Genomic DNA, 27335 nt, shown 5'->3' with positions numbered 1-27335 from the left:
CTTGCCTTGCATGCCTGAGGCCCTGGGTTCGATTCCTCAGCACCACATAAGCCAAAAGAAAAAAGCCGGAAGTGGTGCTGTAGCTCAAGTGGTAGAGTAAAAGCCTCGAGCTGAAGAGCTGAGGGACAGCGCCCAGGCCCAGAGTTCAGGCCCCACAACAGGACCCCCCCCCAAAAAAAAAATGTTTGCTGATTATATAACATGCTTAAATAACTCATGCGAGTTGTAGTACAAATAGACTAAAACACCTGGTTTATTTGGCTTATGAATAGACCCTGGGTAATTGGGGTGGGGGTGGGGGAAACGTTGCTTTTTATATGGTTCAGACAAGCCTGATGATACTCTTGCTTCAGTCTCCTAAGTGCTGGAATTGTAGACTTCTGCCACCGTTTCTGGCTATGATAGTCACTGTTATTGTTTAGATATTTCTCATTGTAAGGAATTTCTTTTATACTATAGCTTACCATGGTTATAGATTTACATATACATGTAAGCATCATAAAGCTTCACTTAGCTGTATGTATGCTCACTGCTATTTCTATTCTGCTATTTAAAAAAAATACTAAAGTTGACATCAGAATGCACTAAGTGGTTGTAATCTAAGTTTGAAGACCATGACTTTACACTCAAGGTATTCTGGAGAGTTTATACTATTCAAGAAATATCTGAGAAGAAGGATTAATCTTAAATTGGGGATGTTTATTCCAAATTGATGCAAAATAATAAAGAAGAAGAAAATGGAATTTAAGGCCAAAGAATGCCAGGAAATTCAAAAACAAATTATTTGGAGTTTTTCCTGTCATGGATAATTCCTACCTCCCAAACAGGATCTTAAGTGGGGAGAGAGGGGGGACAGTTTCTTGACAGTAGGTGCACTACCCACCTGCCCTTCCAATAAAGAAAATACCAGACACATTTGCAATTGTTTTGGTGGGGGGAAGGATAGTGCAATACTGAGTCTTGAACTCAAGGCCTCCTGCTCTTGCCCAATTTTTTTACTCACTGATTTGTGTTCTGCCACCTGAGTAATGCCTCCATTTCCAGTTTTTTGCTAGTTAATTTGAGATGAGTCTCACTTGGGCTGACTCAGAACTGTCATAAATCTCTCAACATCATGAGTAGGTAGGATTATAGATGTCAGCCACCAGTACCCATCCTGAATTTTTATTTCCTCCTTAATTGCACATATCTATTAAGGTACCTGACACTTTTTCCATCAAGCTTTCTCTCACTTTTGGAGTAAGTGATATAAGGTAGTATCAAAAACACATAATCTTTGGAGTCAGATTCAAATGTCAGATATTCCCTTGTGATATCAGGTAGTTACTATCAATAAAATGGAGACAATGATAGGTTTTTTCAGAGTTGTCCCAAAGATCAAAGGAGATGACATCTATAAAGTCTCTGTTGCTTGTCAAATAACAGGGCTTTATTAGATGTTTATTTCTTACATTCCTCTTGGTAATTATTCCCCCTTTAGGATACCCAGACACTGTGTTATGAAGACATCACTTTCTACTTCATAATGGAGCAACATATTTATTTTATCCATCCTACATGTCAAACTCCTTGGAACTAGGGTTTACTAGTCATCCATATTTATATGGTAAATGACATGTAACAGAAAGTGTTCACAAAACATTTGTCATCAAAGGCCATGTCAGAATTTTTAAATTTTAAACTTTTACACATGAATGCAACTACTAGTAAAAACAATAAAAATTGTGATGCTAAAGCACTGATCACTGGAATATAAAGAATTGCATTGCATCAGCCTATATTTGCAGAGTTGACAATGTCAAAGAGCCTGGGCTGGCTGACATCAGGCCTAGAAACCTGAAATCAGCCAGGACCCCCTCTCTTTTGTGAACATTCGGGTGATAAGCCAACCTGCCCCGGTTGTAATCAGTTTAACTATGAAGGAGCCTGAATGAGGTTGGCCATTAGCTTCTGTAATCACGATTCCTGAGCTATTTCCCACATCCCCCCTCCCCACTTAAAGCTTACAAATACTCTATGCAAACCTGCAGTTGGGGCTCAGACTTTGGAAAGGACTCCTCTGGGCTTGTTGGCGTAAAATAAACCCGAGTTACTCCAACCCCTCCAAGTGTTTCACTGGGTCTCTCGATGATCTGTTCATCTTTCCATGACAACTCAGTAAGGTAAGAAAGAACATCTAATGCTAAAACATAATGGCCAATGTATACAGACCCTCTGCTAGGGGAATTATGATCAAAGAGGATAGAGCCAATGAAGAAGACAATTCAAACAAATATGTAAAGTCATTCACTTTTTTTTTTGGTCAGTTGTGGGGCTTGAACTCTGAGCCTGGGCCCTGTCCCTGAGTTTGTCAGCTCAAGGTGAGTGCTCAACCACTTGAGCCACAGTGCCACTTCCGGTTTTCTGGTGGTTAACTGGAGATAAGAGTCTGAAAGACTTTTCTGCCTGGGCTGGCTTTGAACCATGATCCTCAAATCTCAGCCTCTTGAGTAACGATTACAGGTGTGAGCCACCAGTGCCTGATAAGGCATTCGCTTTTAAACATGAAAGATTTAAGCCACACAGCATGCCTGGGCTTTTCTTGAGGAAGAAAAAAAGTTTGTATATCTGTGTATATTTATTTATACAAACCAATAAAATGAAGAGAAACAAAAATCTTAAACTCAGGAAATGAGAATCTGTGATACATTTATTCAACAACACATGTTTATTAGTGCCTGTTTGTGTGCCAGATATCATTGTAGATAATCAGGGAAGAAAGCAGTCAACTCCCTTTGTCTTCATGAAATTCAGCTTCTGTTGAAGTAGGACTGTGTTAAGCATGTAGTTACTGACCAAACAACTACAGAATGGTTACCACAGAATAGAAAGAAAATGGTATGAACAAAATAAATATTAGTGAAAATATATTAAGGGAAGAGAAAAGGTACAGAAAACAAGTATTGATTTTTCACTAAATCGTCTATTGTTACAAGTTAAAAATGTAGCTTAGGATATTATAAATAACACTTTCAGGGAAACAACTTCAGGTAAAGATAGTTATCTCTTGAAGAGCACTCTGGATCTAAATAAATATTGCTTCAGGTATTTTAGTGATGGTATTTAATACTAGGAATTATAACAGTGGAAAACTGAATAAATGGAACATAGTGAAGTAACCCAGTAATCTATGCCAGAAGCCACTCAGCTCTTAGTACAAAGGGAGAAAGATTACCTGACACGTGGGGATGGGAGAGAGAAGAGCAGCTACTCTTGGCTTTTCTTTATCAGAACCTTCAGTTTTTCATTCATCCTCTCATTACCCAATTTCACAGCTACTTCCATTTACTGATCCTGAGTAAAAATGATGAACTATTCTACCTTCGTTCTTGCATAAGGAACAGAAAGAATTCAGAGTGAGTCTTAACTACTCAGCAGGCTATGCAGGACATTCCTTGGGTCTTTTAATATCCCAGGCCACAACCACACCACTTTCTTGGAACTAGTTAGTACTTAGGTCTTCTTCAGACATCTCTACAGTGTTAAACCACATCATCATGTTAAACACAACCACTTACCCCCAATATACAAACATTGTATGCATGTCCTTAATTTATTAAGGTGATTTCATGTTTTAATGGAGTTAAGGATTGGGACCCTTGGAATTTTATCTTTGCTGCCATATACTTCTGAGCAGCCTTCAAAAATATACTCAGCCTTTATTTGTTTTGGTTTCCATTATCTGTGAAATGAAAATAATTGTTCCTACTCCTACTCTTATTTTTTTTCAAGATTCAAGTGGTCAGAAAATTTAAATAAATTAGCATCACCTAATAATTCCTAACAAAAATAAACACAGAATAAATCTGTCAGGTTAACAAAAGCCTGGGCTCAACCCTCTTTAGATGATGCCCAGTAGATGGCAGTAGCCACAGGTAAATAAAATCTCCAAGTATATTGCACTTCATCAACTGTAATAGCCCCAAACTAGGCTTTTAATTTATAATAATTACCTAAACATATCTTGCAGATCAGACTTGTGGTGTTATTCATAAACTCCAGGAGATTCTGATCCAAGGAGACAGCAGGCAAACTTTGAGGACACCCCCACACACACTTCCCCACCACTATTTTACATCCGGTGTGATGAGGTAAACAACTGACTTTTGTTTTTCCAATCTGTTCTTCTAGCTGTGATAATAGGGTGTAATTTGGAGAATGACCCTATTGAAAATCAGAGATTATATACAAGGATTTTGTAAAAGACTTCACAGAATTTGATTCCATTATTCATGTATTCAGTAATTACTCAGCATTCTGTGAATAAGCACTTTGGTGTACAGATAGATCAGGTGCCACCGGAGTGTACAACTAGGTTTGTTATCTTCCCTGGAGCCAGAACAGAGGATAGTGAGTCTCATACATGGGTTGGTGGGACAGCATGCACAGACATGCACAGACTACATTGTTTTCATCACAATCTGAATCACAGATTGCTTCTTCAAATATAATGCCATTATGATCTTACCAGCTCTCTACCAACATACCATCTCCAACAGGTAGCCCTTTGAGAGGAAACCACTACGTGTTTCCCAAGCCTCATCATCAACCCCAACTAAGCCATGTCCTCTTAGAACTTGCTTTCTAATGGGGTAAAACTGCAGTGTGCACAATAAACAGTCCTTTGAGACAGCTGTACATGCAGTGATGAAAATAGAGCAGGGCCGTGTGAGATAAAGCAGGTGGTATCGGATGGGAGACGGGTTTGTGCGGTATAGTCCACGAATACCTGTTTGGGAAGATGGAATTTAAGCTGAGACTTCATAGGTCAGAAAGAACGAATCTTGAATAAAATCTGGAGGGAGTGCTACCAGAGAGGAGAAACCGAATGCATACCCGTATGCCTAGAGCTCTGTGAATCTGAGGTGCTTAGAAACAAAGAGGCACGTGTGAGGACTTGTTATGAGATGCACAATGTGGCTATTTAATTGTTCTTGTAGAGAAAGAAGTAAGATACAGAAGGGAAGGGATCCCTTGCACAAGCTCTTGCTCTTAGTAAGAGCTGAAACGTATGATCTTTAAAGATCTTTTGCCAGAGTCGGGGATTTAGCTCAATGGAAGAGCACTTGCCTGGCGAGTGCAAGGCCCTGAGTTCCATCCTCAGCTACACATGTGCACGTGCACACACACGTATATACACACACACACTCAGCTAAAGCTCTTTTAGTTTTAAGCTCTTTTATCTCTTAGTCTATTTCTTTCATTCTGATCATTCTTTCTGAGCCTTTCCAGATTATCCTTTAATGTTGCTTGTCCATAGGGCTCAGTCTACAACTATTTTGTGATTATCTTCTAAACCACACCAGCCTAGACTACAGACATCCGTTGTCCTACCCCAACTCCAAACATTGTTTTTAATCTTCCGAATTTATGTATTCAGACCTTTATTTGTGTTTTGTTTTTTTGAGTTAGCTACTTATTTGACATTTCTATTTGTTTGGGTAAAGTTATGTTGAATTTAACATTCAATTTGGGATTCTTGAGTCTCTCTCTCTCTCTCTCTCTCTCTCACACACACACACACACACACACACACACACACCATGCAACACTGCTGTCTACATGAGAGGCAGAGATGGGAGGATTGCAGTTCAAGGGCAAAAACAAGCTGGGAACAGTGGCACATGCCAATAATCTTAGTTACAGAGCAAGGAGGATTGTGGTCCAAGATCAGGCCTGGATAAAAGTATGACCCTAAAGCAGAAGAAAAGAAAGAAAGAAAGAGAGAGAGAGAGAGAAAGGAAGGAAGGAAGGAAGGAAGGAAGAAGGAAAGGAAGGAAGGAAGGAAGAAGGAAAGGAAGGAAGAAAGAAAGAAGGAAAGGAAGGAAGGAAGAAAGAAGGAAAGGAAGGAAGAAAGAAAGAAGGAAAGAAAGGAAGGAAGAAAGAAGGAAAGGAAGGAAGAAAGAAGGAAAGGAAGGAAGAAAGAAAGAAGGAAAGAAAGGAAGGAAGAAAGAAGGAAAGGAAGGAAGAAAGAAGGAAAGGAAGGAAGAAAGAAGGAAAGGAAGGAAGGAAGGGCTATAGGCATGACTTAAGTGGTAGAATGCTTACCTAGTAAATATGAAACCCTGAGTCCAAACTCCATACCCCTGCATGTACATCTCCCCCACAAAACAAAACAAAACAAAATATCAGTGAAAAGAAACAGCCCAGAGCACTGAGCAGTCTGGGCCCTTCAGGGACGGGCCAATTGCCACCTTCCCTCAAAATGTCCACCTTGTTCTTTCATACACAGATAAAATACCATGGTAAACATCATCTGTGCTTACCAATATTTCTAGTTCTCCTTTTCTAAACATTTGGAAGATTATATGTAGCCTCCTTGTTTACTTTGGCCACTGAAATGTAAATGGAAGTTACTTGTTGCTTCTGGCAGAACTATTTAAAGCAGCTTCCTTTTGTGTGAGTGTGTGTGTGTGTGTGTGTGTGTGTGTGTGTGTGTGTGTGTGTGTGTGTTGAAATGTAGATGGATAATATCAAAATAGCCTGGAATGCTGAACTATCACTGTGGAGCCTAGGAAAATTGCTCTAAAACAAAACAAAACAAAAAGTCTTTTGTTGTATAAGCAAATAAGCCATTGAGGTTTTTGCTTATTTTTTTTGGTAACTTCTAGATATGTGTTCATATATGTATATGCATTATAGGTTATCATAGATAATCAGAACTATATAAATCTGACATAGTAATGCTATTCAAGTATATATTTTAAGACAAATCAGTCTATTCATAAACCTCTCTAAACAAAAATTCTGCAGCTGCCATTGCCCCAGACTGTCCGTCCACACGTCAGCCAAATTTCAGTCATTTTGATCACTACACATGTAGTTCAATCTCAAATCCTAAAACAAGGAGGAATTGATGTAATTCCTCCCTTTCTCTTTCTACAGTCTAAGCATTAGGTTTCCCCAAGTCTTATATCTCAGATATGCTCGGGCCATCCAGAATAGCCTCTTCCTGTCCTGCTTCTCAGGATACAGATAAATCCCTTCCCTACAACTTAGTGGCTACATAGAAATTCTGCTTCCCAGCTCTGCCCTCAGCTACCCAGTCCTTAGAGGCAAGCCAAATGACTGCAACCAATATATTCTACATCTACAAATAAATAAGTCTGTATTTCCATTCAGAATAAGCTTTTATAAAATGCAGATCTAGACTTTTTTTTTGTCCGCCATGGGGCCTGAACTCTGGGCCTGAGCACTGTCCCTCAGCTCTTCAGCTCAAGGCTAGCATTCTACCACTTGAGCCACAGCGCCACTTCCAGTTTTCTGGTGGTTTATTGGAGGTAAGAGTTTTACGGACTTTTCTGCTCTGGCTGGCTTGAACCGCGATCCTCAGATCTCAGCCTCCTGAGTAGCTAGGATTACAGGCGTGAGCCATTGGCGCCTGGCAATTACACAGCTTTCTATTGAGGGTCCTGTCTTAGCAGCATCCTCACTTTTCCTTTCTCCCACTACAGTCCAGTCCTTCTGATCTTTCAGTTCTTAGATGATACCTCTCCCAAGTGATTTCATTTCTTGCCTCAAGAACCTGTGCTTGGACTGGGAAGGTGCCTCAGTGGTAGAGCGCTTGCCTTGCATGCATGAGGCCCTGGGTTCAATTCCTCAGCATCACATAAGCAGAAAAAGCCGGAAGTGGCACTGTGGCTTAAGTAGTAGAGCTCTAGCCTTGAGCTGAGAGACAGCCCCCAGGTCCAGAGTCCAGCCCCAATGACCGACCAAAAAAACCAAAAACCAAAACACACAAAAACCTGGGCTGAATTACAAAACAAAACAAAACAAAACAGAAAAAGCTGGTCATTGGGGACTCACACCTGTAATCCTAGCTACTCAGAAAGCTGAGCTCTTAGGATCACTGTTCAGAATCAGCCCAGGTGGGAAATTCTATGAGAAGAACTCAGGGACAGCACCCAGGCCTGAGTTCAAGTCCTACAACTGACAAAATAAAAAACAAAAAACAAAATGGTAACCCCTATGTACATCACCTTTATAAAAACGATAAAAAAAAATTTAATAAAAGAAAGCCTATGCTGTTCTCTCTACTTGAAAAGCTCTTCCCCAAGTCTGCACAAACTCATTTATTCCATAAATATTTTCTTCTCTGAGAATGTGGTAGCCCTTCTCCTGTTATTCCCTATTGTTGTACCATATGTTCCTTTCAAAGCCCCTGTGTAACTAGTCATGGGTAATCAGCCCTCCATACCCATAAGGTCTGCATCCATAGACTCAGCCAACCACATATGGAAAATATTGGACATCAGTAGGGTAACTGTGATTGACAACAGGAATATTAATGTTCCCAGCACAAAGAAATTATAAATGCCTGGTGTGATGGATGTGTCAGTCACTTTGATCTGATCATTATACAGAATATATGTGATTGAAATATCACTGTACCTCATAAATATGTTACTATATGTCTATTAAATCTTGTAAATGTTTGAAAATCTTACCATGTTTTTCTAAATAATACAGCATAGTTATTTTCATGGCCTGTACAGTGTATTTGGTATGATTTGAAGCATATAGGGAAGATGGATGTGCTTAGGCTGTATGCAAATATTACAAGATTAAATGTCAGGGACTTTGGCATGCATGGATTTACGTATCCGCAAAGTTTTTAGGACCAATGCTTCTTGGATGCAGAGAGATAACTCTGTATTAGTATCTTTGCTTTACTAGTAGTTTCCCACATTAAACTATGAGTTTCATGAGTTTCACACAGAGTGAATCTGTTTTGTTTATCCCCTACTTCCATGCTACTATAAAATAAGTCCATAATTAGCATTTGATGAATGAATGAGGAACTGCTGGGAAAACTAGTGCCCTCCAGGTAGAGGTGAGGGAAGTATGAGACAGCCTCAAGGACTTAAGCAGCAATTTGGCCTCCATATTGTTTCTCTGCTGGCTTCCGCTCCATGTATCTGACAGGTCTCCCCATAAGCCAGCCACACAGTATAAGGAGGGGGTGGGGGAAACCAAAACAGCCTGTCACTTCCAAAGTTTCCAGCCCTGTAAGTCTTTGGGAGGAGATGTCATCAGACACAGAGCCTTATTTGCCAAAGCTTGTTATTTTGTCACAGACATTTAATAACTGGTTCAAACAGAAATATTAAGCAATCATTTCTTTGTTTTAGAGACTGAATGTTCCTTTATTTTTACAAGCAAGTAAAACCAGAAAGACAATCCAGGCTTCCAGACAGAAACAACAACATATTTATAAGGAAATATTAACTCTACCATCTCAAATCAGCTTCTACTTCTGCTTTCTATGTTTTAAAATAGCATGTATTTCTTTTTTCCTGATGATAAAAGACCTCAAATAATTATATATAATACCCAAACTATCCTAAAAGTAAAAAGTATAGAAATAATCACATCAATGTAACAATCCTTTTATTTTTAAGTCACAAAAGCTAATACATCTCCTTTCATCTCCTGCTCTCTCCTTGGAAACTACAAAACAAAAGCCTCATTCATCTCTACTTTAATTTCACCTTCCAAATTTATTTCTAGGTATCCAGATCATCTGATTGGATTAGCCAGGTAATGTAACCCAGCCATTTTTGTTTGCCTTTATCTCTTACCAGACAGGAGGATAAAAATCCAAGCTCTTTAATGTAGTATACAACGCCCCTCATTATCTGGCTCCAGTCCATCTTCCAGCCTCATTTCTTTCCACTTCCTTCCCTGACCTATTTAATTGGGAGTTCACTGGAGAAAGTTCCTGGGCTCACAAAAGTCTTCATGGTCCAGACCTTTCTCTTCTACTCACCAAGTATGTCTGCAATGGGGTGTGGAAGGATATCCTGCCCTTGGCCTTTTGCACATGGTACAGGCTTAGGGGGATGAGTGCTGCTGTGCTGGTTTACCATAAATTGATGAGCTAGAAAGTGAATTCAACTAGAAAAGGTAGATTGACTGCTCTTCTCAACATGTGATGAGAACCATCCTCATGGTAGGCATTGTCCCATAATTCACAAATGACTTGGAGAAAGCCGCACCTGTTCTTCCTCTCTTCCTCTCTTCTTTCATGTCTAAAGAGTGACTTTAGAGCTCCTCCACACCTACAATGTTAGTAGATGGAAATGAAGTTGAAGAAGAGCATTTTCTCCTTGGAGGCTCCCTGGAAGTCATTGTGAAGAAATTCTACAGTAGAATATCAGGTGTTGGACTATCCTGGACACAGCTAGTTTAGTATAAGAGTGCTCGTCTAACTCAAAATGTCCTCATTTAGAAAGTGGAGGTATGACTCGTGGTAGAGTGCCAGCTCTGAAGCAGGGGGAAAAGTAAGAGCTCTAGGTGTTGAGTTCAAGCCCTAATACTGACACAAAAGGGAAATGTCCTTGGTTAGCCATAAGTCTGAAGGTGATGTGATGTGGTAAGGTGTAGTTACATGTGGAGTGCTTCTATTGTTCATTTTTCAGCAGTACTAAGGGTTTGAATTCAGGGCTTTTCACTTGTTAGCCGGATGTTCTACGGCTTGAGCCATGTCTCCATATCTCTTCTTTATAGTTATTTTTGAGATAGGGTCTCATCTTTTTCCTGGGTCAGCCTGGACTAAGACCCTTCTGTAGTTGGGATGTCAGGCATGCACCACCACACCCTACTGGTTGACATAGGGTCTTAAAGACTCTACTCAGGGGCTGGGAAGGTGGCTTAATGGTAGAGTGCTTGCCTACCACGCATGAAGCCCTAGGTTCGATTCCTCAGTACCACATAAACTGAAAAAGCCAGAAATGGTGCTGTGGCTCAATTGGTAGAGTACTAGCCTTGAGCAAAAGAAGTTCAGGGACAGAGCCCAGGTCTTGAGTTCAAGCTCCAGGACTGGCAAAACAAAACAAAACAAAAAAACAACCAAACAAACAAAACCCCCTCTACTCAGGCCTGGTGCCTGTTGTTCAAGTCTGTAATCCTAGCTACTCAGGAGGCTGAGGATCACAGTTCAAAGCTAGCCCAGGAAGGAAAGTCTGTGAGAGTCTTGTCTCCAATAAACCACCAGAAAATCAGAAGTTGCACTGTGGCTCAAGTAGTAGAGCACAAGTCTTGGGCTGAAGAGCTGAGGGACAGTGCCTAGGCCTAGAGTTCAAGCCCCACAACTGACAAACAAAACAACAAAAAACTCTACTCAGACTGGTGAGAACCACAGTCCTCTTGATCTTTGCCTCCTGGACAGTAAGAATGATAGATCTGCATATATAACACGCTGCTTGGAGTGTGTGTTTTTTTTTAAGACTTTCAGAAAGATTCTTGTGCTGCTGATATAGTTGAAGTTCTTGGTTATGGTAGTGTATAATAAGTAGCTAAACATGGGATAAAATTGCAGAGTTATGCATACACACAAATGAATGTATGTATAATAGTGAAATGTGAAAAAGCTCAATGATCTGTACCAATACTAGTTTCCTGTTTTTATATATTGTCTTGTTATGAAAGTTGTTTACATTGAGGAAGACTGGACAAAGGGTATGCGAATCTTGCAAATTCATGTGGATTTATCATTATCTTAAGATACAAGGATTTAAGTAATGGGGTTCAGAGTCCTAAAGCCCTTGTTCTAAAACAATGTGTTGATAATGGCCTTGAAGTATAAGACTCTACTTCACTATTCTTCTCTCCCATTCTTTTTAGCCATTTTTCATTGTGTGGCTCTTTTATATAACCTAAAATCATATAATAAGAGTTTGTTGGGAAGGAAAGGGGGAGGAGAACAGAAATGGAGAGATAAAGGGTGAACAAATGCAGCAGGGGTACTCACTAGACACTGTCGAAAATGAATTATACAACTTGTGGGTGGGGATGGGAGGGAAAAACTGGGAGAGAGCAAGGGAAGGGGTGACATTGCCCCAAAAGAAATGTACTCATTACCTGACTTATGTAACTCCTCTGTATGTATATCACTTTTATAACAATATAAAAATTTAAAGAAATAAAACTACTAAAAGTCAAAAAAGTTTATGTCTTGTGTTCCATTGCCTGTTACACTGTTTGCATAATAAATACTTTCTATTCTAGCTGAAACCAAACTTCTTTATATAGCTAGTCTTATTCAAATAAATACCCTAATTGCTTTGGCTGAAATCTCATGCATCCTAGCCCCAAATAAGAGAATCCTTCCAATATTTCTGGAAAATAGGAAAGTACCTTAAAAGAATGATTATTTCAGTCAGGCACTGGTGGCTCATGCCTGTAATCCTAGCTACTCAGGAGGCTGAGATCTGAGGATCATCATTATAAGCCAGCCAAAGCAGGAAAGTCCATAAGAAGAGCTCAAGGACAGCACCCTGAACTGGAGTTCAAGCCCCATAACCAACAAAATAAAAAATAGAAAGTCTGTGAGACTCATACCTCCAACTAACCACCAGAAAGCCAGAAGTGGAGCTGTGGCTCAAAGCAGAAAAGCTCAGAGACAGCACCCAGGCCCTGAGTTCAAGCCCACAACTGACCAAAAAAAAAAAAAAAAAGGCTATTGAAGCATTGTTCATGAAAATTCAAAGTGTAAACAAACAAATAATCATAAATAGTAGGGGGATAAGTAAATTTTTAAACAGTGGGATATTATACAGCAGGCAGAATTAATGACTAACTGCATGTGCAATCACATGATGAATCTCAGTCTTGTAACACTGAAATAAGATGAATACAAAAAAGAAAAAAGAAATCTTTTATTTTAACTTCTTATAGTTTAAAAAAACAAAACAACTAACAGGTTTTAACCAGGCATGTTGGCACAGATTTGTAATCCCAGTACTCAGGAAGCTGAGACAGGAGATTTGTGAGTCCAAGGCCAATTTTGGCTACATAGTAAGCTGCTTCAGAAAAAGAAAAATGGTTTTAAAAATTAGGAGAGTTGTTATTCTTGGGACAATTACTGGAACATAATATAAGGGGACTTTTGGGTGCTGGTTATATTCTTCTTATTGATTTGGATATGAGCTAACGTGTTTTTTATGAAAAATTTTTTAATTAGCACATTATGATTTTTATACTTTTTATATGTATGTTGCACTAATAAAAACTTTGGTTAAAGTAATGGAAACCATTGTTTAAAAGCTAGAAATATGGGGGCTGGGAAGGTGGCTCAGTGGTAGAGCGCTTGCCTTGCATGCCTGAGGCCCTGGGTTTGATTCCTCAGCACCACATAAGCAAAAAGAAAAAAGCCGGAAGTGGCGCTGTGGCTCAAGTGGTAGAGTGCTAGCCTTGAGCTGAAGAGCTGAAGGACAGCACCCAGGCCCAGAGTTCAGACCCCACGACTGGACCCCCGCCCCCCCCCCAAAAAAAAAAAGCTAGAAATATGGGGCTGGGAAGGTGGCTCAGTGGTAGAGCGCTTGCCTTGCAGGCTTGAGGCCCTGGGTTTGATTCCTCAGCACCACATAAGCAAAAAAAGAAAAAAGCCGGAAGTGGCTTAAGTGGTAGAGTGCTAGCCTTGAGCTGAAGAGCTGAGGGACAGCACCCAGGCCCAGAGTTCAGGCCCACGATCAGACCCCGCCCCCCCCCCAAAAAAAAAGCTGGAGAAATTTGTAACATTTTTATTACATCAATAAATCAACAAAAAATTCTACACTCACAAGTGGAAGTGGAAAATTACACTAAAATGATGACTAATAAGAGAAATGGCAAACTTGCAACGTAGGGTTTTTATTCTATTCAATGATTCATCTCTGAAAGGATATATCGGAGTCATGAAAGCTATCTGTAGAGCCAGGCATAGTGGTATATGTTGTAATCTTAGCACTGGAGAGATTGAGGCAGGAAGATCTCAAGTTCTAAGTCAGCTCAGACAAGATAATGACATATTGTCTCAAAAACAAAACAACAAAACAAAAAGACTTTACATTTATTAAATAATGCGTGTAAATACTTCCAAGTTTACAGGATTTGATTACTTTCACTTGTTATTGAATATCACATAAAATATCAGAATCTTATTCTATAGGTTAAAAATGTAACAAAAATATAGCTTTAATTTCAGAATTAAAGAATTAAATATGCATTATTCATATTATGCATAAAATTCATAGAAGAGATAGTATCCTATCATGCTTGTGAAACAAGCCACACTGTGATTTTCTTTTGTTTTTCAATCCTGGGGCTTGAACTCAGAGCGTGGGCATTGTCCTTGAGCTGTTTTGCTCAAGGCTAGCACTCTACCACTTTAAGCCACAGCTCCACTTCCAGCTTTTGAGTAGTTAATTGGAGATCAGAGAATTTTCTACCCGAGCTGTCTTCTAACCAAAATTCTCAGATCTCAGCCTCCTAAGTAGCTAGGGTTACAATCATAAGCCACTGGTACCCATCTCAGACTGGTTTTCTATAGTCACAACATGCCCAAGATTTTAGATAACTAATCTTGCTATAAAATGGGGCTTTGGTATTTCCTAAAAGAATGAGCACTATTCATCCCTTTTCTGCAAGACAGCACATGCACTTTTTAGAGATAGGATTTTATTTCTTTTACCATCAAAAGCAGATATTTGTATGAGAGTGCAATAGTATTATGATCCTAATTGTACTATGGCTTAATATAACCAAGGTTCAGGATCAACTAATTTGATATAGTCATTGATCATCTTCCTGCAGAAGTATACACATGGTTACTGATTATTTTAAGAAAAAAAATCCCCAGAGATCAGACATTGTACCTTTGGATACCCAAGTACAACTAGGCATTCCATATATTTGGGCAAAAGGGACATACAGTTCTCTATCAAGCAAGGCAATGTCTGAGTTGGGGACCTTAGTACTTTTGTCTAGAAATGAGGTACAATTTTACTCCAGTATGAAATTCATGGGATGAAAGCATAAGACCAACACCATGTATTATATTTAATATCTAGAAATTGTTGGCACTTGGAAAAAACTAAAAGTTCAAAAATAAAATTTATGATTTTAAATATGGATTAAAATTGTATTTCCAATGTATAAATTTCAAGCCAATTTTTATGTTAAGTTTATTTAGAAATATTTGTCTTTAAAAACTCCTAGACTGCCAAGTGCTGGTGGCTCATGCCTGTAATCCTAGCTATTCAGGAGGCTGAGATCTGAGGATTGTGGTTCAAAGGCAGCCTGGGAAGGAAAGTCTGTGAGACTCTTATCTCCAATAAACCACTCAGAAAACCAGAAGTGGCGCTGTAGCTCAAATGGTAGAACGCTTGCCTTGAGCTGAAGTGCTGAGGGACAGTGCTCAGGCCTAGAGTTCAAGCCCCACAACTAATCAAGAAAAACAAAAACAAAAACACCTTCTAGATTATGTAACATATTTTTTTAATTTTTTTGGAACGTAATCAGAACTCAGTTAAATATTTTTACTTTATTTGCTGCTACATATTTACGTATTTATGGAAAAATATAAATCAGAGTTGTTTTTACTTAAAATAACAGTTTTCATGTTATTTATTTTTTTAAAACTGAAGTCTTCTTCATCAGCCTCCCAACTGTTGGAATTATAGTCATGTGCCACCATGCACTGGCTTTCTTGTTAGCTTTTAAATGGCTCAGATCTATATAAATTCCACAAGATAATCATTACTATAGATAAATTAAAACTACATTTGAGTTTGGTACTGTAATCCTAGCCACTCAGAGGGCTCATATCTGAGGATAGTAGTTCAAAGCCTGCCAGATGGGAAAATCTATGATACTCTTACTTCCAATTAATCACACATACACACAAACACACACACACACACACACACACACACACACACACACGCTGGAAGTGAGCTGTAGCTCAAATGATAGAGCACCAACCTTGAGTGACAAAGCTGATGGACAGCACCCAGGACCTGAGTTCAAGCCTAATAATGGCAACAACAACAACACCACATACCAGCATTCAAAAATAGAGACGGTCTGTCATATATTTTCTTCTCATTGTGATCTGTAGTTGTTATCCTAACAAAACAGATTTCTATAAACTATAAAAATCTCCTTATCACTTAACTTCTCTGGAGGACAATTTTTAAAAATACATCATCCCAGTTTTAACACCTTTAAAGCTAAACTATTTCCAGAACTTTCCCTCCTCCCACCCCCACTCCCCACCCCCCCACCCAAAAAAAAAAAAAAGAAGCTGAATTCTGGTTCTATCTGGTCACATTTAGCAACACTTTAGTATTAGGTAGTAACCAAACATGGCATTTTTAAAACTCTGGCTTCTTGACATGGTAACTTCTTTCTACAACTACTTAAGTATAATAAAAATATAACTTAAAAAACCTTAGGCTTATTTACTAGTTTTTTAAGGCTTTTACTGATGAGTGGTCATGACTATATTTTACTGACCACTCTATGACCAGTATAGTTTATGGGGATCGAGGTCAGACAGAAACCAACCCTTTCTTTTTTGATAGTACTTCCTAGCCCACGTGGCCACAGAGGCTATTAGATGAACACTTACTCCACCCAATCAGAGCGGGACTGGTTCCCTGTGAGCTGGGATCCCATTTGTGTGGAGGGGTGGACAGCATGCCACACCCACACAATCAGCAGGTCCTGGATGTGGCGATTCACCTGACTCATTCTCACACAACATACACATCGAGGTAAGCTTTTGTTTTATAAATAAAGCATAGAGACGACCTTAATCTTCATTTAATGGCTAAGAGGCTCAGAAACCTCAAATATTTTTTAAAATGTATCAGAAAAAGAATGGGTGTTCAATTCCAAAGAAATAGTTGATGCAGAAATTCTCTGCATAGGATGACATGGGAAGTTTTGTGTTGTAGTCCTTGCTGACAGCAACCTCCTGAGTCCACTCTCAGGAGGCAAGTCTACGCATAGCCTGTGGAGGCAAAGAAGACAGTTAATTCTCCTTAGGTCTCCTTAGGTTTATATTAACTTTTTTTTTCCAGTCCTGTGACTTGAACTCAGGGCCTGACCTTTTTTGCTCAAGGCTAGAGCTCTACCACTTTTGCTCCACTTGAGCTCCACTTCTGGCTTTTTGTTTTGAGATTTTTGTTTTTTGTTTGTTTGGTTTTGGTGGTTAGAGATAAGAATCACATGGGGGGGGCTGGGAAGGTGGCTCAGTGGTAGAGTGCTTGCCTTGCATGCCTGAGGCCCTGGGTTCGATTCCTCAGCACCACATAAGCAAAAAGAAAAAAGCCGGAAGTGGTGCTGTGGCTCAAGTGGTAGAGCGCTAGCCTTGAGCTGAAGAGCTGAGGGACAGCGCCCAGGCCCAGCGTTCAGGCCCCATGACCGGACCCAAAAAAAAAAACAACAAAAAACAAGACACACACACACACACATACAAAACTTAAAAAAAAAAAAAAAAGAATCACATAGGCTGGCGTCAAACAATGATCCTCAGATCTCAGCTTTCTAAGTAGCTCGGATTTTAGGCTTGACACCAGATATACTTTTTACAAATATGTCTTTACTCAGTTGTACTCATCTTTAATATATATCATTAGGGTAAAAATAAGGATTTAATTTTGATCTTTATTAGAATGTAATCAGATTTCTATACTAGTTATAATTACTGTTCGTTGAGCTTTTACTAAATTCAACATACTGTACTTATTACTTCACATTATTTATTTTTCACAATTCTATGGTATTTTTTTCTATTTCATATGCAGATAATAGAGTGAAGACAGGATAAGTTATTTGCCCTCAGCTATGGCCAGAAGTAGTAGAAAGATAACTTGGCCCCAAGTTTATCTGGGTTCAAAGCTCACCTTGAGACCACTGTGCTAAGCTACCTTATTTGTCCATAGCAGCTCTGAATGTCCCCTTTTTGTGCCAATAAATACTCTGGATATAGCAGCTTCTAACATTCCAATTTAGATGATATTTGAATTTCAATTCAAATTAAGGTTGCTCTATATCCACAGAGTCATAATGACTGATGCTGAAAGACATCTTAGCTAAATTGTATCTTTCCAAGACCTTCAGCTAGTGGGCTAAGAAGCAGGGCCTATGATTTTGTCTTTCCTCTACATTTCTCTGCTTGTCAGCCTTACTGCCTGGTTTGACTGCAGACGTTGTAATCTCTTAAGCCTATTTACTAGGACCAGGAAAAGTTGGAGAAGACATGCTTTTCAAATTTACCTGTGGCAAACATTAGGTTGGGGAGTAAACCAGTTATGTAAATATAAATATAAATGGGGAGCCTAGATAAGCCATGAAAATACCCATCTTTAGTTGACCCCTGTTTAATAGAGGCCAAGATTTTGATGTAGCTGAAATCACAGCAAGTACATTTGGAAGATACCGTTATGAAAAGACCTCAGTGAAATCAAAGAGGTCATAGTTGCAATAGCCACACTAACCACAACCGTCTTTGGGGTTTTGTGTCTTCTTCTTAGCCAGTGTGATGCTGGCTAATGGTGTATGTAGAAGAGCAGAAGGAATTGGATCTATCACTCCCAGACAAGTCCAGTTAGTCAAATACTGTAAATTCAGTTAAGTTTCCTAAGAGTAGTGTGATACCACAAGGGCATCTGAAACAGTCAGCCTTTAGTAGAAGGCATGTTGTTAATACTCCACTATCAGTCAGATGAAGAAAGGTCCTAAGGTCCTGATGTACGAAGCTTTTGGAATGCCTGAGTTAGACATTCACCTTTTCCTTATCCCATTGCCTTAGGTCTCTAGAAGAAACTATACATTGAGTTATCAAATCAGGGCCAATGTATCATTTGCTGCCAGGTACTGCTCTCTGTAAGCCCAAGACAAAAATTCCCCAAGTCCTTAATGAATTCGAGGGAGACTTATTTTCTGTTTTTGCTTCCTAGGAAGACATCCTTTCAAGAGTTTTTGTATTTTCCCTGAATAGCCCTTAATCAGACACATTCACCATTTTATTAGTCCGTTTACTCAAGATTTAGTTCAGATTACTTCTTCAGAGAAAATAATGATCCTACCTCATCCTGGACATCAAGTTCTTCCTCTGTCAGCCCTGTTTCCATTAATTCAAGAGGATCCTTACAGTCTTGAATAAGTGTGATCTTGACAAAGAGAACACACAGCATTTGTTAGATATATAATAGCATCAATCCACCTGACACTCCACTGGAAATGATTTGACACTTTACAGGTGCTTCTCATTTATAATATATAGACTTTAGAATCCTCTTTTCTCATTCTTTTTCCTTTCCCGTACCATTTTCACATACAAGTGTGAACTGGTAGAGTTCTCCACTATCTAAACTCCTTTATAGCGACCTTCTCCAACCTCTGAAGTGTGTACCTCTTAAGAAGGCACCCCCTCTGCCTAAATAATTGAGCAGTCAACAGTGCTTCCCCTTTGACAGCTAAGAGCACTTAGTACAGCATTGAGCATGCAGTGCTTGCACAGAAAAGGGTTTGTGCCTGAGGACAGTAAAAAGTTCCAACTTGAATTGGATGGAAATTAATTTTATTAATACATGATTAATTAGAAACCAATGTCTATAAACCAAGTTGGCTGTTTGGGAAAGTTCTCATTTTTTTCAGGTGCCAGTCCTTGAGCTTGAACTCACGGCATGGGCATTGTCCTTGGGTAGGGCTCTACCACTTGAGCCACAGCTCTACTTCTGGCTATTTTTTGGTAGTTAATTGAAGAGTCTCACAAGCTTTCTTGCTCAGGCTGGCTTCAAATCAATATCCTCAGATCTCAGGCGCCTGAGTTACTGAGCTACCGGCACCTGACAAAAGTTCTGATTTTTAAGGGTAGGATATTATTAAATGTTCTACACAGAGAAGACAACAACTATTTGCCATATTTTACACACGAGGAAGGACATTGCCAAACCAAGTCTGATGTATACCAATGACATTTTGAGGCTTTTTGTTTGTATTGTTTCATCTCACAAAAAATTTAGTTTTCTTTCTAGTGTGGAAATTATGTAAAGGATTAAGTTATCTATTTTCTTATTTTAGCACATAAAGAGAAATTAGGCATAACTGCAGTGATGGAATAGCACCCGAGATAGTGGAATACAGAGATTGTGAGATGTTTGTATCACTACATCTCATTATCTTTAAAACACAGAGACTTGTTCTGAAGAAACAGAAGTACTACAGGTGAGGTGGACCATCAATAAGCACTCTTCTACCATGCATAGGGCTTTGTGCTAGACATGTGGAAGTATGTAGTTTCTTATATCACAGACCACTAACACCAATTTCACTCTGAATGAATCCAAAAATATATAATGCAAGCATGCATTTATATTACAGCTAACACATTCAGGGTAAGAAAAAAACCCCAATTACTCACATGCCTCCCTAATTACAAATACAGTTGAGTCTAACACAGTGGGTACACTCTTGGTTAATGGGTTTTGCAACATTCATGGTCTAAGCATTTATTTATTTATTTACCTATTTATTTTGTTAGTTGTGGGGCTTGAACTCAGGACCTGGGCACTGTCCCTAAGCTCCTTTGCTCAAGGCTCATGCTCTGCTGCATTGACCCATGCTACTGTTTATTGAGTAATTAATTGGAGTTAAGAATCTCACTGGAACTTTTCTACTGGACTGGCCTGGAATTGCAGTCTTCAGATCTCAGCCTTCTGAGTAGCTAAGATTACAGATGTGAGCCACTGGCACACAGCTGCCTAAGGTTTTAGATTAGAATGGGTGTTCACCAAAAGCAAAATAAGTTTTAATGTTGAAAAAGAATGTTAAGCCAGGCACCAGTGGCTCATACCTGTAATCCTAGCTACTCAGGAGGCTGAGATCTGAGGATCGTGGTTCAAAGCCAGCCAAGGCAGGAATATCAGTGAGACTCCTTATCTCCAATTAAACAAGAGAAAACCGAAAGTGGGGCTGTGGCGCAAGTGGTAGAGCACTAGCCTTGAGCTGAATTGCTCAGGGACAGCGCCCAGGCCCAGAGTTCACGCCCCACAACCAACCAAAAAGAAAAAAGAAAAAAAATGTTATATGTTGGTTTTGTTTTACTTTTAACATGTTTTTTTTTTTAAAGATATGATCCTGCCTTGTTTTATCTATGGACTAGATATTTTAAATTAGAAAAAGGATTGGGTGTTTTCAAGATGAGCAGATTACATATTTTTTTAAAAAGTGAGTTTAGAATTTTTTTCTTTTCTACTACTCTTCTCCAAGAGCATTCAGAATGATGCCTCCACATAGAAGTGGAAAATACAGTTTCTAAGTTAATTTTCTTCAAACACCAGCTTCTAATCTATAATGAAGATCTACTTAACCTAATTTTAGAAAGATCAGAAAAAATTCATATATATGTCACTGAAAACATTATTATTGTTATTTTTGTACATATTTTGTTTTAGTTTATCAGATTCACCAGAGTATTCTGTTCTAGTTATTTGACTGGAGAATAGGCTAAATAATACCTATAGAAAATCAACCCTAGGTCACAAAATTAGCTTACTTCTTATCCAAAGATCACTTATGACCTGATGATATTTATTAAGATGTTTATTATTAAGATATTTATTATTCAAGGGTTTTTTTAGGTTGCCGAAACATATGCTTCATTTCCATACACAAATCACAGAAGAATCTAAGATTCATTGCTCTCTTCTAAAAAGGCAATATGGCCTTTAAAAAAAAATTATTGGTAAACCCACACATGCTGATGCGTTTTCCTGGAACTGTCTTACTGAGCCCCTATATTTTCCCCACATAGTAAGTGGTTTTACTCTCACTTTGCTGATGACAAACTCTGAGAAGTTTTGCAGAGGGCCTGAAATCCAACAGCCTGGGTTTCATATTAGAATTGTATAACTTTTGCCATTTAGAAATTATTTACCGTATCTAGAAGTGAATCTTGACCCTCCTGGGATTTCACCTGGTTCTGTAGATAGAGTATAGCATCATGAACCGTCAAAAAGAACGAATCCTTTCTAATGTTATCATCAAAGAAACCACATTGCTCCATCTTTTCTATCACATGATCTGCAAAAGAAAGGAAGAAGGGGGGCTAGGAAGGTGGCTCAGTGGTAGAGCGCTTGCCTTGCATGCCTGAGGCCCTGGGTTCGATTCCTCAGCACCACATAAGCAAAAAGAAAAAAGCTGGAAGTGGCGCTGTGGCTCAAGTGCTAGAGCGCTAGCCTTGAGCTGAAGAGCTGAGGGACAGCGCCCAGGCCCAGAGTTCAGGCCCCATGACCGAACCCAAAAAAAAAAAAAGAGAGAGAGAAAGGAAAGGTATTTCTCTAACATCAAGCAATATGAAGTTTTTGTAGTTCCTTCTTTTGATTCTTTTTCTCATTTCTAAAATGTGACCCTCCTCTAAACTGCCTGGGTTTCTTTTCCAGTAGCATATGGAATGGTTTTCCCATGATGGCTTGTAGATGGCCTTGCTGCCTACCATAGGCCTGAGGCCAAGCCAGTGTACTGGTTCCCCAGCCCCTGGGAGCCTGGCTGCTAATGGTCATAGCTGTGCTCTTCTCTGAAGAATTTTCTTTGGCCTGTGGAAGTTACATGGCCTGAAGAGGCTGTGAAGCTCCCCACGCCCCCACTCCTGATGTCCCTCCTGTGGCCATTGACAGACCATAGTGGGAACCAAGGTGGGATTCCTTGCTTGACATGACATAACCTTGTGGTGTTCTTCCTGCTGTAGAGTTCTGTGTGCAATCAGGAATGGAAGGCTAGACCTCTGAAACCTTGCATTCAATCAAGTTCTTCTGTTATATTCTGCTCTTCTCCTTCAGTCACTTGTGCTCTGTTTCTAGGGAATTTAGCCTGAGCACCAGCACTTTCCTCTACACATAGAGAATTTTTTCTATTCCAATCATCGAATTCATTGCCAGCTTTGTTTTCTCTACCACAATTCCCTCTTCCCCAATGATCCTGCACCACTAGAGAGACATTACCAGCTCTGTGACACAAATTGAAAGGTAAATTCATTTTGATTTCAAAAATTCTCTCAGTGCAAGGCACAATGGCTGATGTCTGTAATCCCAGCTGCTTGGGAAGCAGTAATTGGGAAGATTGTGGTTTAACCCCAACCTATGTAAAAAAAAAAAAAAAGTGAGGCTCCATCTCAATAAACAAACTGGGCATGATGGTTCATGATTGTACTCCCAGCTACATGAAAGACCTAAGTTGGAGGATTGAGGTGTGAAGTTGGTCAAGCAAAAAACATGAACTCCTAGGTGAAAAATAACTAAAAAAGAGTTAGAGGTGTAGCTCAAGTGGTAGAGGACTTGCCTAGCAAGAACATACCCCAATATTACAAAAAACAATTCCTCGTGGTGATAAAAAAAATTGAAAATAGTGAGTGATAATTATACCAGACTGTGAGTGTGATTCATGCTACTGTATTATATACACTTAAAAGTGGCTAAACTGGCAACTTTACTTATGTATTCTTTTTTTGTGTGTACTGGTCCCTGGTCTGAGCCTAGACGCTGTCTTTGAGCTTTTGTGCTGAAGGCTAGTGCTGTACCATTTGAGCCACAGCTCTACTTCTGGTGCTTTTTTTTGGTGGTTTAATTGGAAATAAGAGTTTCATAGGCTTTACTGCCTGGTCTGACTTCAAAGTGAGATCCTCAGATCTCAGCATCCTGCGTAGTTAGGATTACATGTGTGAGTCACCATGACCTGGCTATTCATTGTTTACTATAATACATAATAGTTTTTTAAGGCCTTCAGATATCATGTACCCAACATTCCAACTCAGAGCAGAGGGTCAGAGGAAAGTCTTATAGATAGACAGGTACACACATGCATTTACCTTGAAGCAATGCAAAATACACGTTCACATCAATTCTTTGAAATTCTTTGACAATCTAAAAATTAACAAAGGAGAATTAATAACAAGGAATATCTGCCCAAAATTCAGTTGTATTCCATTGCTTGCTCAGAAGGAATATCATGGTGAACCACAACTTTGAGGAAATTGTGTTATTGGGAAAAACCAAAGGTTGGCAACCCATATTGATGGTGTATGTAAAGATGAAAAGATTATCTCAAGAGAAGGCAGCCAAGCATGGCACCTCATGCTTGTATTACCAGCACTCAGAAAGAAAAAGACTGAGAGTTTGAGGTCAACTGGAGCTACATATTTAAACCCCAGCAGAGAGAGGAGAAGGGGGTGGAGAGAGAGTATGAGAGAACAAAACAGAGAGAAAGAAAGAGAGAGAGATCTAATGTTCAATAGCTATGCTAAATCTTTGTGGAAGGAAAAAAGAGTACAGAGCTTTTAAACAGTCCCCAGTTATTGGAATAAAAAGCATAACTTTATGTCTGAATGGATATTTAAAATGTAATAACTGTCTTAAACATCAAGGAAGATTTTATTATTAATATATTGACAGCAGTATTTTGATTATACTTGTGTGCTATAGTTTTACAAGATGCAATTATTGGGAGACACTGAGAAAAGAGTGCATAGGATTTCCCTAATATTCCTCACAACTCTGTGTGCATCTACAATGATCATTGAAAGTTTAATTTTAAAAAGTCAAGACACTAGACTTATGGACAGTACTAGTCATTGTAATAGTTGCAAGCATCTATGTAAGTGTGGGAAATACTCTGGCATTAAATATGTTGAAATTCTCTCCCAGAAGTAATTCATTAAACACTGACCAATAAACAATACACAGCAGATTTGAGCAAAGCCTGGAGTGAAATGAACAAAGAAGACTGTGTTCTCGAGTGAGTGAATACCAAGATCTTCTAAGAGAATGGAAGCTTTCAGCATGCTCTCACACTATTCCCAGTGCAAATACTTCCCCTACCCTAACCTACTTGCCACCCACACCTCAGTGTCATTTTCTACCCTTGTAGAAATAACCAAAGAGCCCCCAGCACACTAAATCATAGTTAGGAGTCCATTTCAAATTATTACATCTGATTGTCCATGCCTTAGCTGACTTACCTTTCTGCCAGGCTCTGACTATGTACCTGAAGCTTTACCTAAATTTGACATTTGCAGCAACACCCTATTTTAGGTCTACTTGGAAGCACCTACTAAAGTTGTCATTTGTAAGATTATTTAATGTTTGCCTTTCTTTTTAGACTGCTTGGTCCCAGGAGGTAAGAACTATGGCTAGTCCTTTACGGGTATCTTGTGCCTGGCAAAGGCACTGGATAGATGAACTTGTGCCTGCTGACCTGCCTTCTGATGTCATCAATGTTTCCATCCTGCATGCTCTCAACTCTTACCCTGACTTCTAGATGCCCAACCTGCTTCCTGCTCTATCTAACCTCTTCATAACACTCAGCTTTTCTAGGACAACCGAGTTCCTGGTGGTGTCTTCTATTGTTTCATATACCAGATAGGATACAATACACAATACACACATACTTCTACCCATTTCCCTTCTTTACACATTCCATTTACATTCTCAGAAAAAAATAAAACATAGTGTTAATAGTTGCTAAGGGATGTCTATGTGTCCGATACTCTTGTAAACTTAAACTCACCAGCTTCTTTAATCTTTGGAGTCCTCTGTGGAGTAGATCACTCCTCTATTACAAATGAAGAAACTGAGGCCAGATTATACAGTGTGATCTCATTGCCAGAAAGTGGAGCCAGAGTTTATATCACATATCTTACTCCAAAGCTTACTATGTAGTATACTCTACTGCATAGCATTCACCAATACCCGTGCACTGGCCCTTTTGCAAATGAGTGCCTCATATCATTTTACTGCCGCCAAAACTCCAAATATGTGGTCCAAACAAAAAAAAAAACTCAGGACCTTACCATTCTCAGTGACTTCACTCCAACCACATCCAGGAAAGATATACCTCCGCAGTCAAGCACAAGGCTATGGATGGGTACTTTGGGGACATTCACTTTCACTGGGAGCTCAGAGTTCCAGTCCACTTGGATCTCAATTTCCTTGGTAGGGATTTCAAGTTCTTCTGGATCTTCAATATCTTCGTCAGGCTCGAAAGCATTGTTTGTTGACCCAACATCACTTATGATGCCATTCTAAACAAAGAAGACACTGCCAGCTCTCAGTGCCAATGATTCAAAGTGTCATTCAGTCATTCTGTTCAAACTGTTTAAAAGTCCTACCTGTGCTATTTTTTTTTTTTTTTTTTTTTTTTTGCTAAGCAAATATGTCACGGGGATGAACTTTTAAAGAACGAGTTTTACCTCAGTCCAAACTTTGATGTTCTCTAGGAAGAAAAATGTAAGAACAGGGAGCCAAGAAATTCAGTTTCTAGATGGTTGTAGAACTTTGCCATGAGATATACTGGCAGGAGAATCTGAACAAAAGTTAATACCTCTAAAAGTTTATGAACTTACTGCCTTCTGTTTTAGTTTCCTGGCACTGAATTTGTACTTATTGTGTTCCCTTCAGTAAAAATAAGATTTTTAAAAATAATGCAGATGCTATTCATACAGAAAAAAATCACCCCCTGTTTCCAGGTAGCTCTGCTGATTCCATCCATTCCCTCTTGCCTACAAGAATAGCTCAGCTGCTCTCTGATGAACATATGTCATCTTCCTGTACACATCTGGATAGTAAAGGGGACAGGTTTAATTTTAGACCATCAAACTGCTTTCATTTGAGAAAGGAAAATAAAGAGGAAAGGAAGATATCAACTCACCTTTGTGGCCCTTAATTGTCCTTTTTTGATGAGTTTCTGTATTCTCCTCAAAGCTTTCAGCCTCTTATTATATACTCTAATGGCATCAAATCCAACCTTTAAAAATAAATGTCAAGTTACTTTAAATGTCTGATTCCTAATGTTCACTAATGGCCATTGTTCACTGAATAGTTATTTCCCAAAGATTCTGTTTCTTGAGACAGCCTGCCGTGAGAGAAATTGTGAGCTCCGATAATAAATCAAGGAAGACTGTAACAAATTAAAGGCTCCAACACAGAAAAATGGAACCCTTTCTACTTTAATCTGTGTTTTCCAAATTTCCCTAGCTTCTCAAAAGCTATTGTAAAATCTATGAACATTTGTCCTAGGACTAACAAGAAGACATGGATTCAGAGGCAAACTCCAAGTCTCCAGGGTAGCCGAGCCCTGACCACATTCCATGTCTGTATCTCCACAGAGCAGACACCTCTTCCCTCAGAAGAGAACTGTGGCCTCACTTCTATCCCTTCAGCTAGCTCACAAGCACCTGACCTGTTCCCTTTCCTTACATCCTGTTTGTCCGCTAATGTGGATTTCTTTCTCTCTCTCTCCTGTGAATTCAAGGAAACCCCTTCACACAACTAATATGCGCTAATATAAAATGAAAATAAAAAACTGATTTAAAATAAACTAAGCTCAATTTATGTTAGCAAAATTTCATGAACAAAACTTGTTTTACTTTTGCAAATAAAAGTACTTGCAGAACAGCCCCTTACCTTGCTGTGCAATTAATTGTAGTTCCAATGTCTGGCTAACCAAGGCCCCAGGTTCTCCTATCTGCCCCT

General features: G+C 39.2%; 1 protein-coding gene across 1 annotated transcript in view; it reads right to left on the bottom strand.

Moving 5' to 3' along the window:
- Window positions 1–16610: 16610 nt before the first annotated feature.
- Window positions 16611–27335, bottom strand: part of Slc26a4 (solute carrier family 26 member 4) — a 51709-nt gene continuing 40984 nt past the window's right edge. The window contains exons 16-21 of the mRNA XM_042684560.1: window positions 26512–26607; window positions 25655–25885; window positions 23675–23729; window positions 21749–21894; window positions 18897–18980; window positions 16611–16816 (exon numbers count right to left, since the gene is read on the bottom strand). Of these exons, the coding sequence (XP_042540494.1) occupies window positions 16793–16816; window positions 18897–18980; window positions 21749–21894; window positions 23675–23729; window positions 25655–25885; window positions 26512–26607 (636 nt within the window). The 3' untranslated portion in view covers window positions 16611–16792. The remainder of the gene's footprint in view (window positions 16817–18896; window positions 18981–21748; window positions 21895–23674; window positions 23730–25654; window positions 25886–26511; window positions 26608–27335) is intronic.

This window comes from Dipodomys spectabilis, unplaced genomic scaffold (assembly GCF_019054845.1).
Source record: "Dipodomys spectabilis isolate Male_0828 unplaced genomic scaffold, ASM1905484v1 ptg000089l, whole genome shotgun sequence".
NCBI classification, from domain to species: domain Eukaryota; kingdom Metazoa; phylum Chordata; class Mammalia; order Rodentia; family Heteromyidae; genus Dipodomys; species Dipodomys spectabilis.
This window is presented reverse-complemented; position numbering and strand designations above follow the sequence as displayed.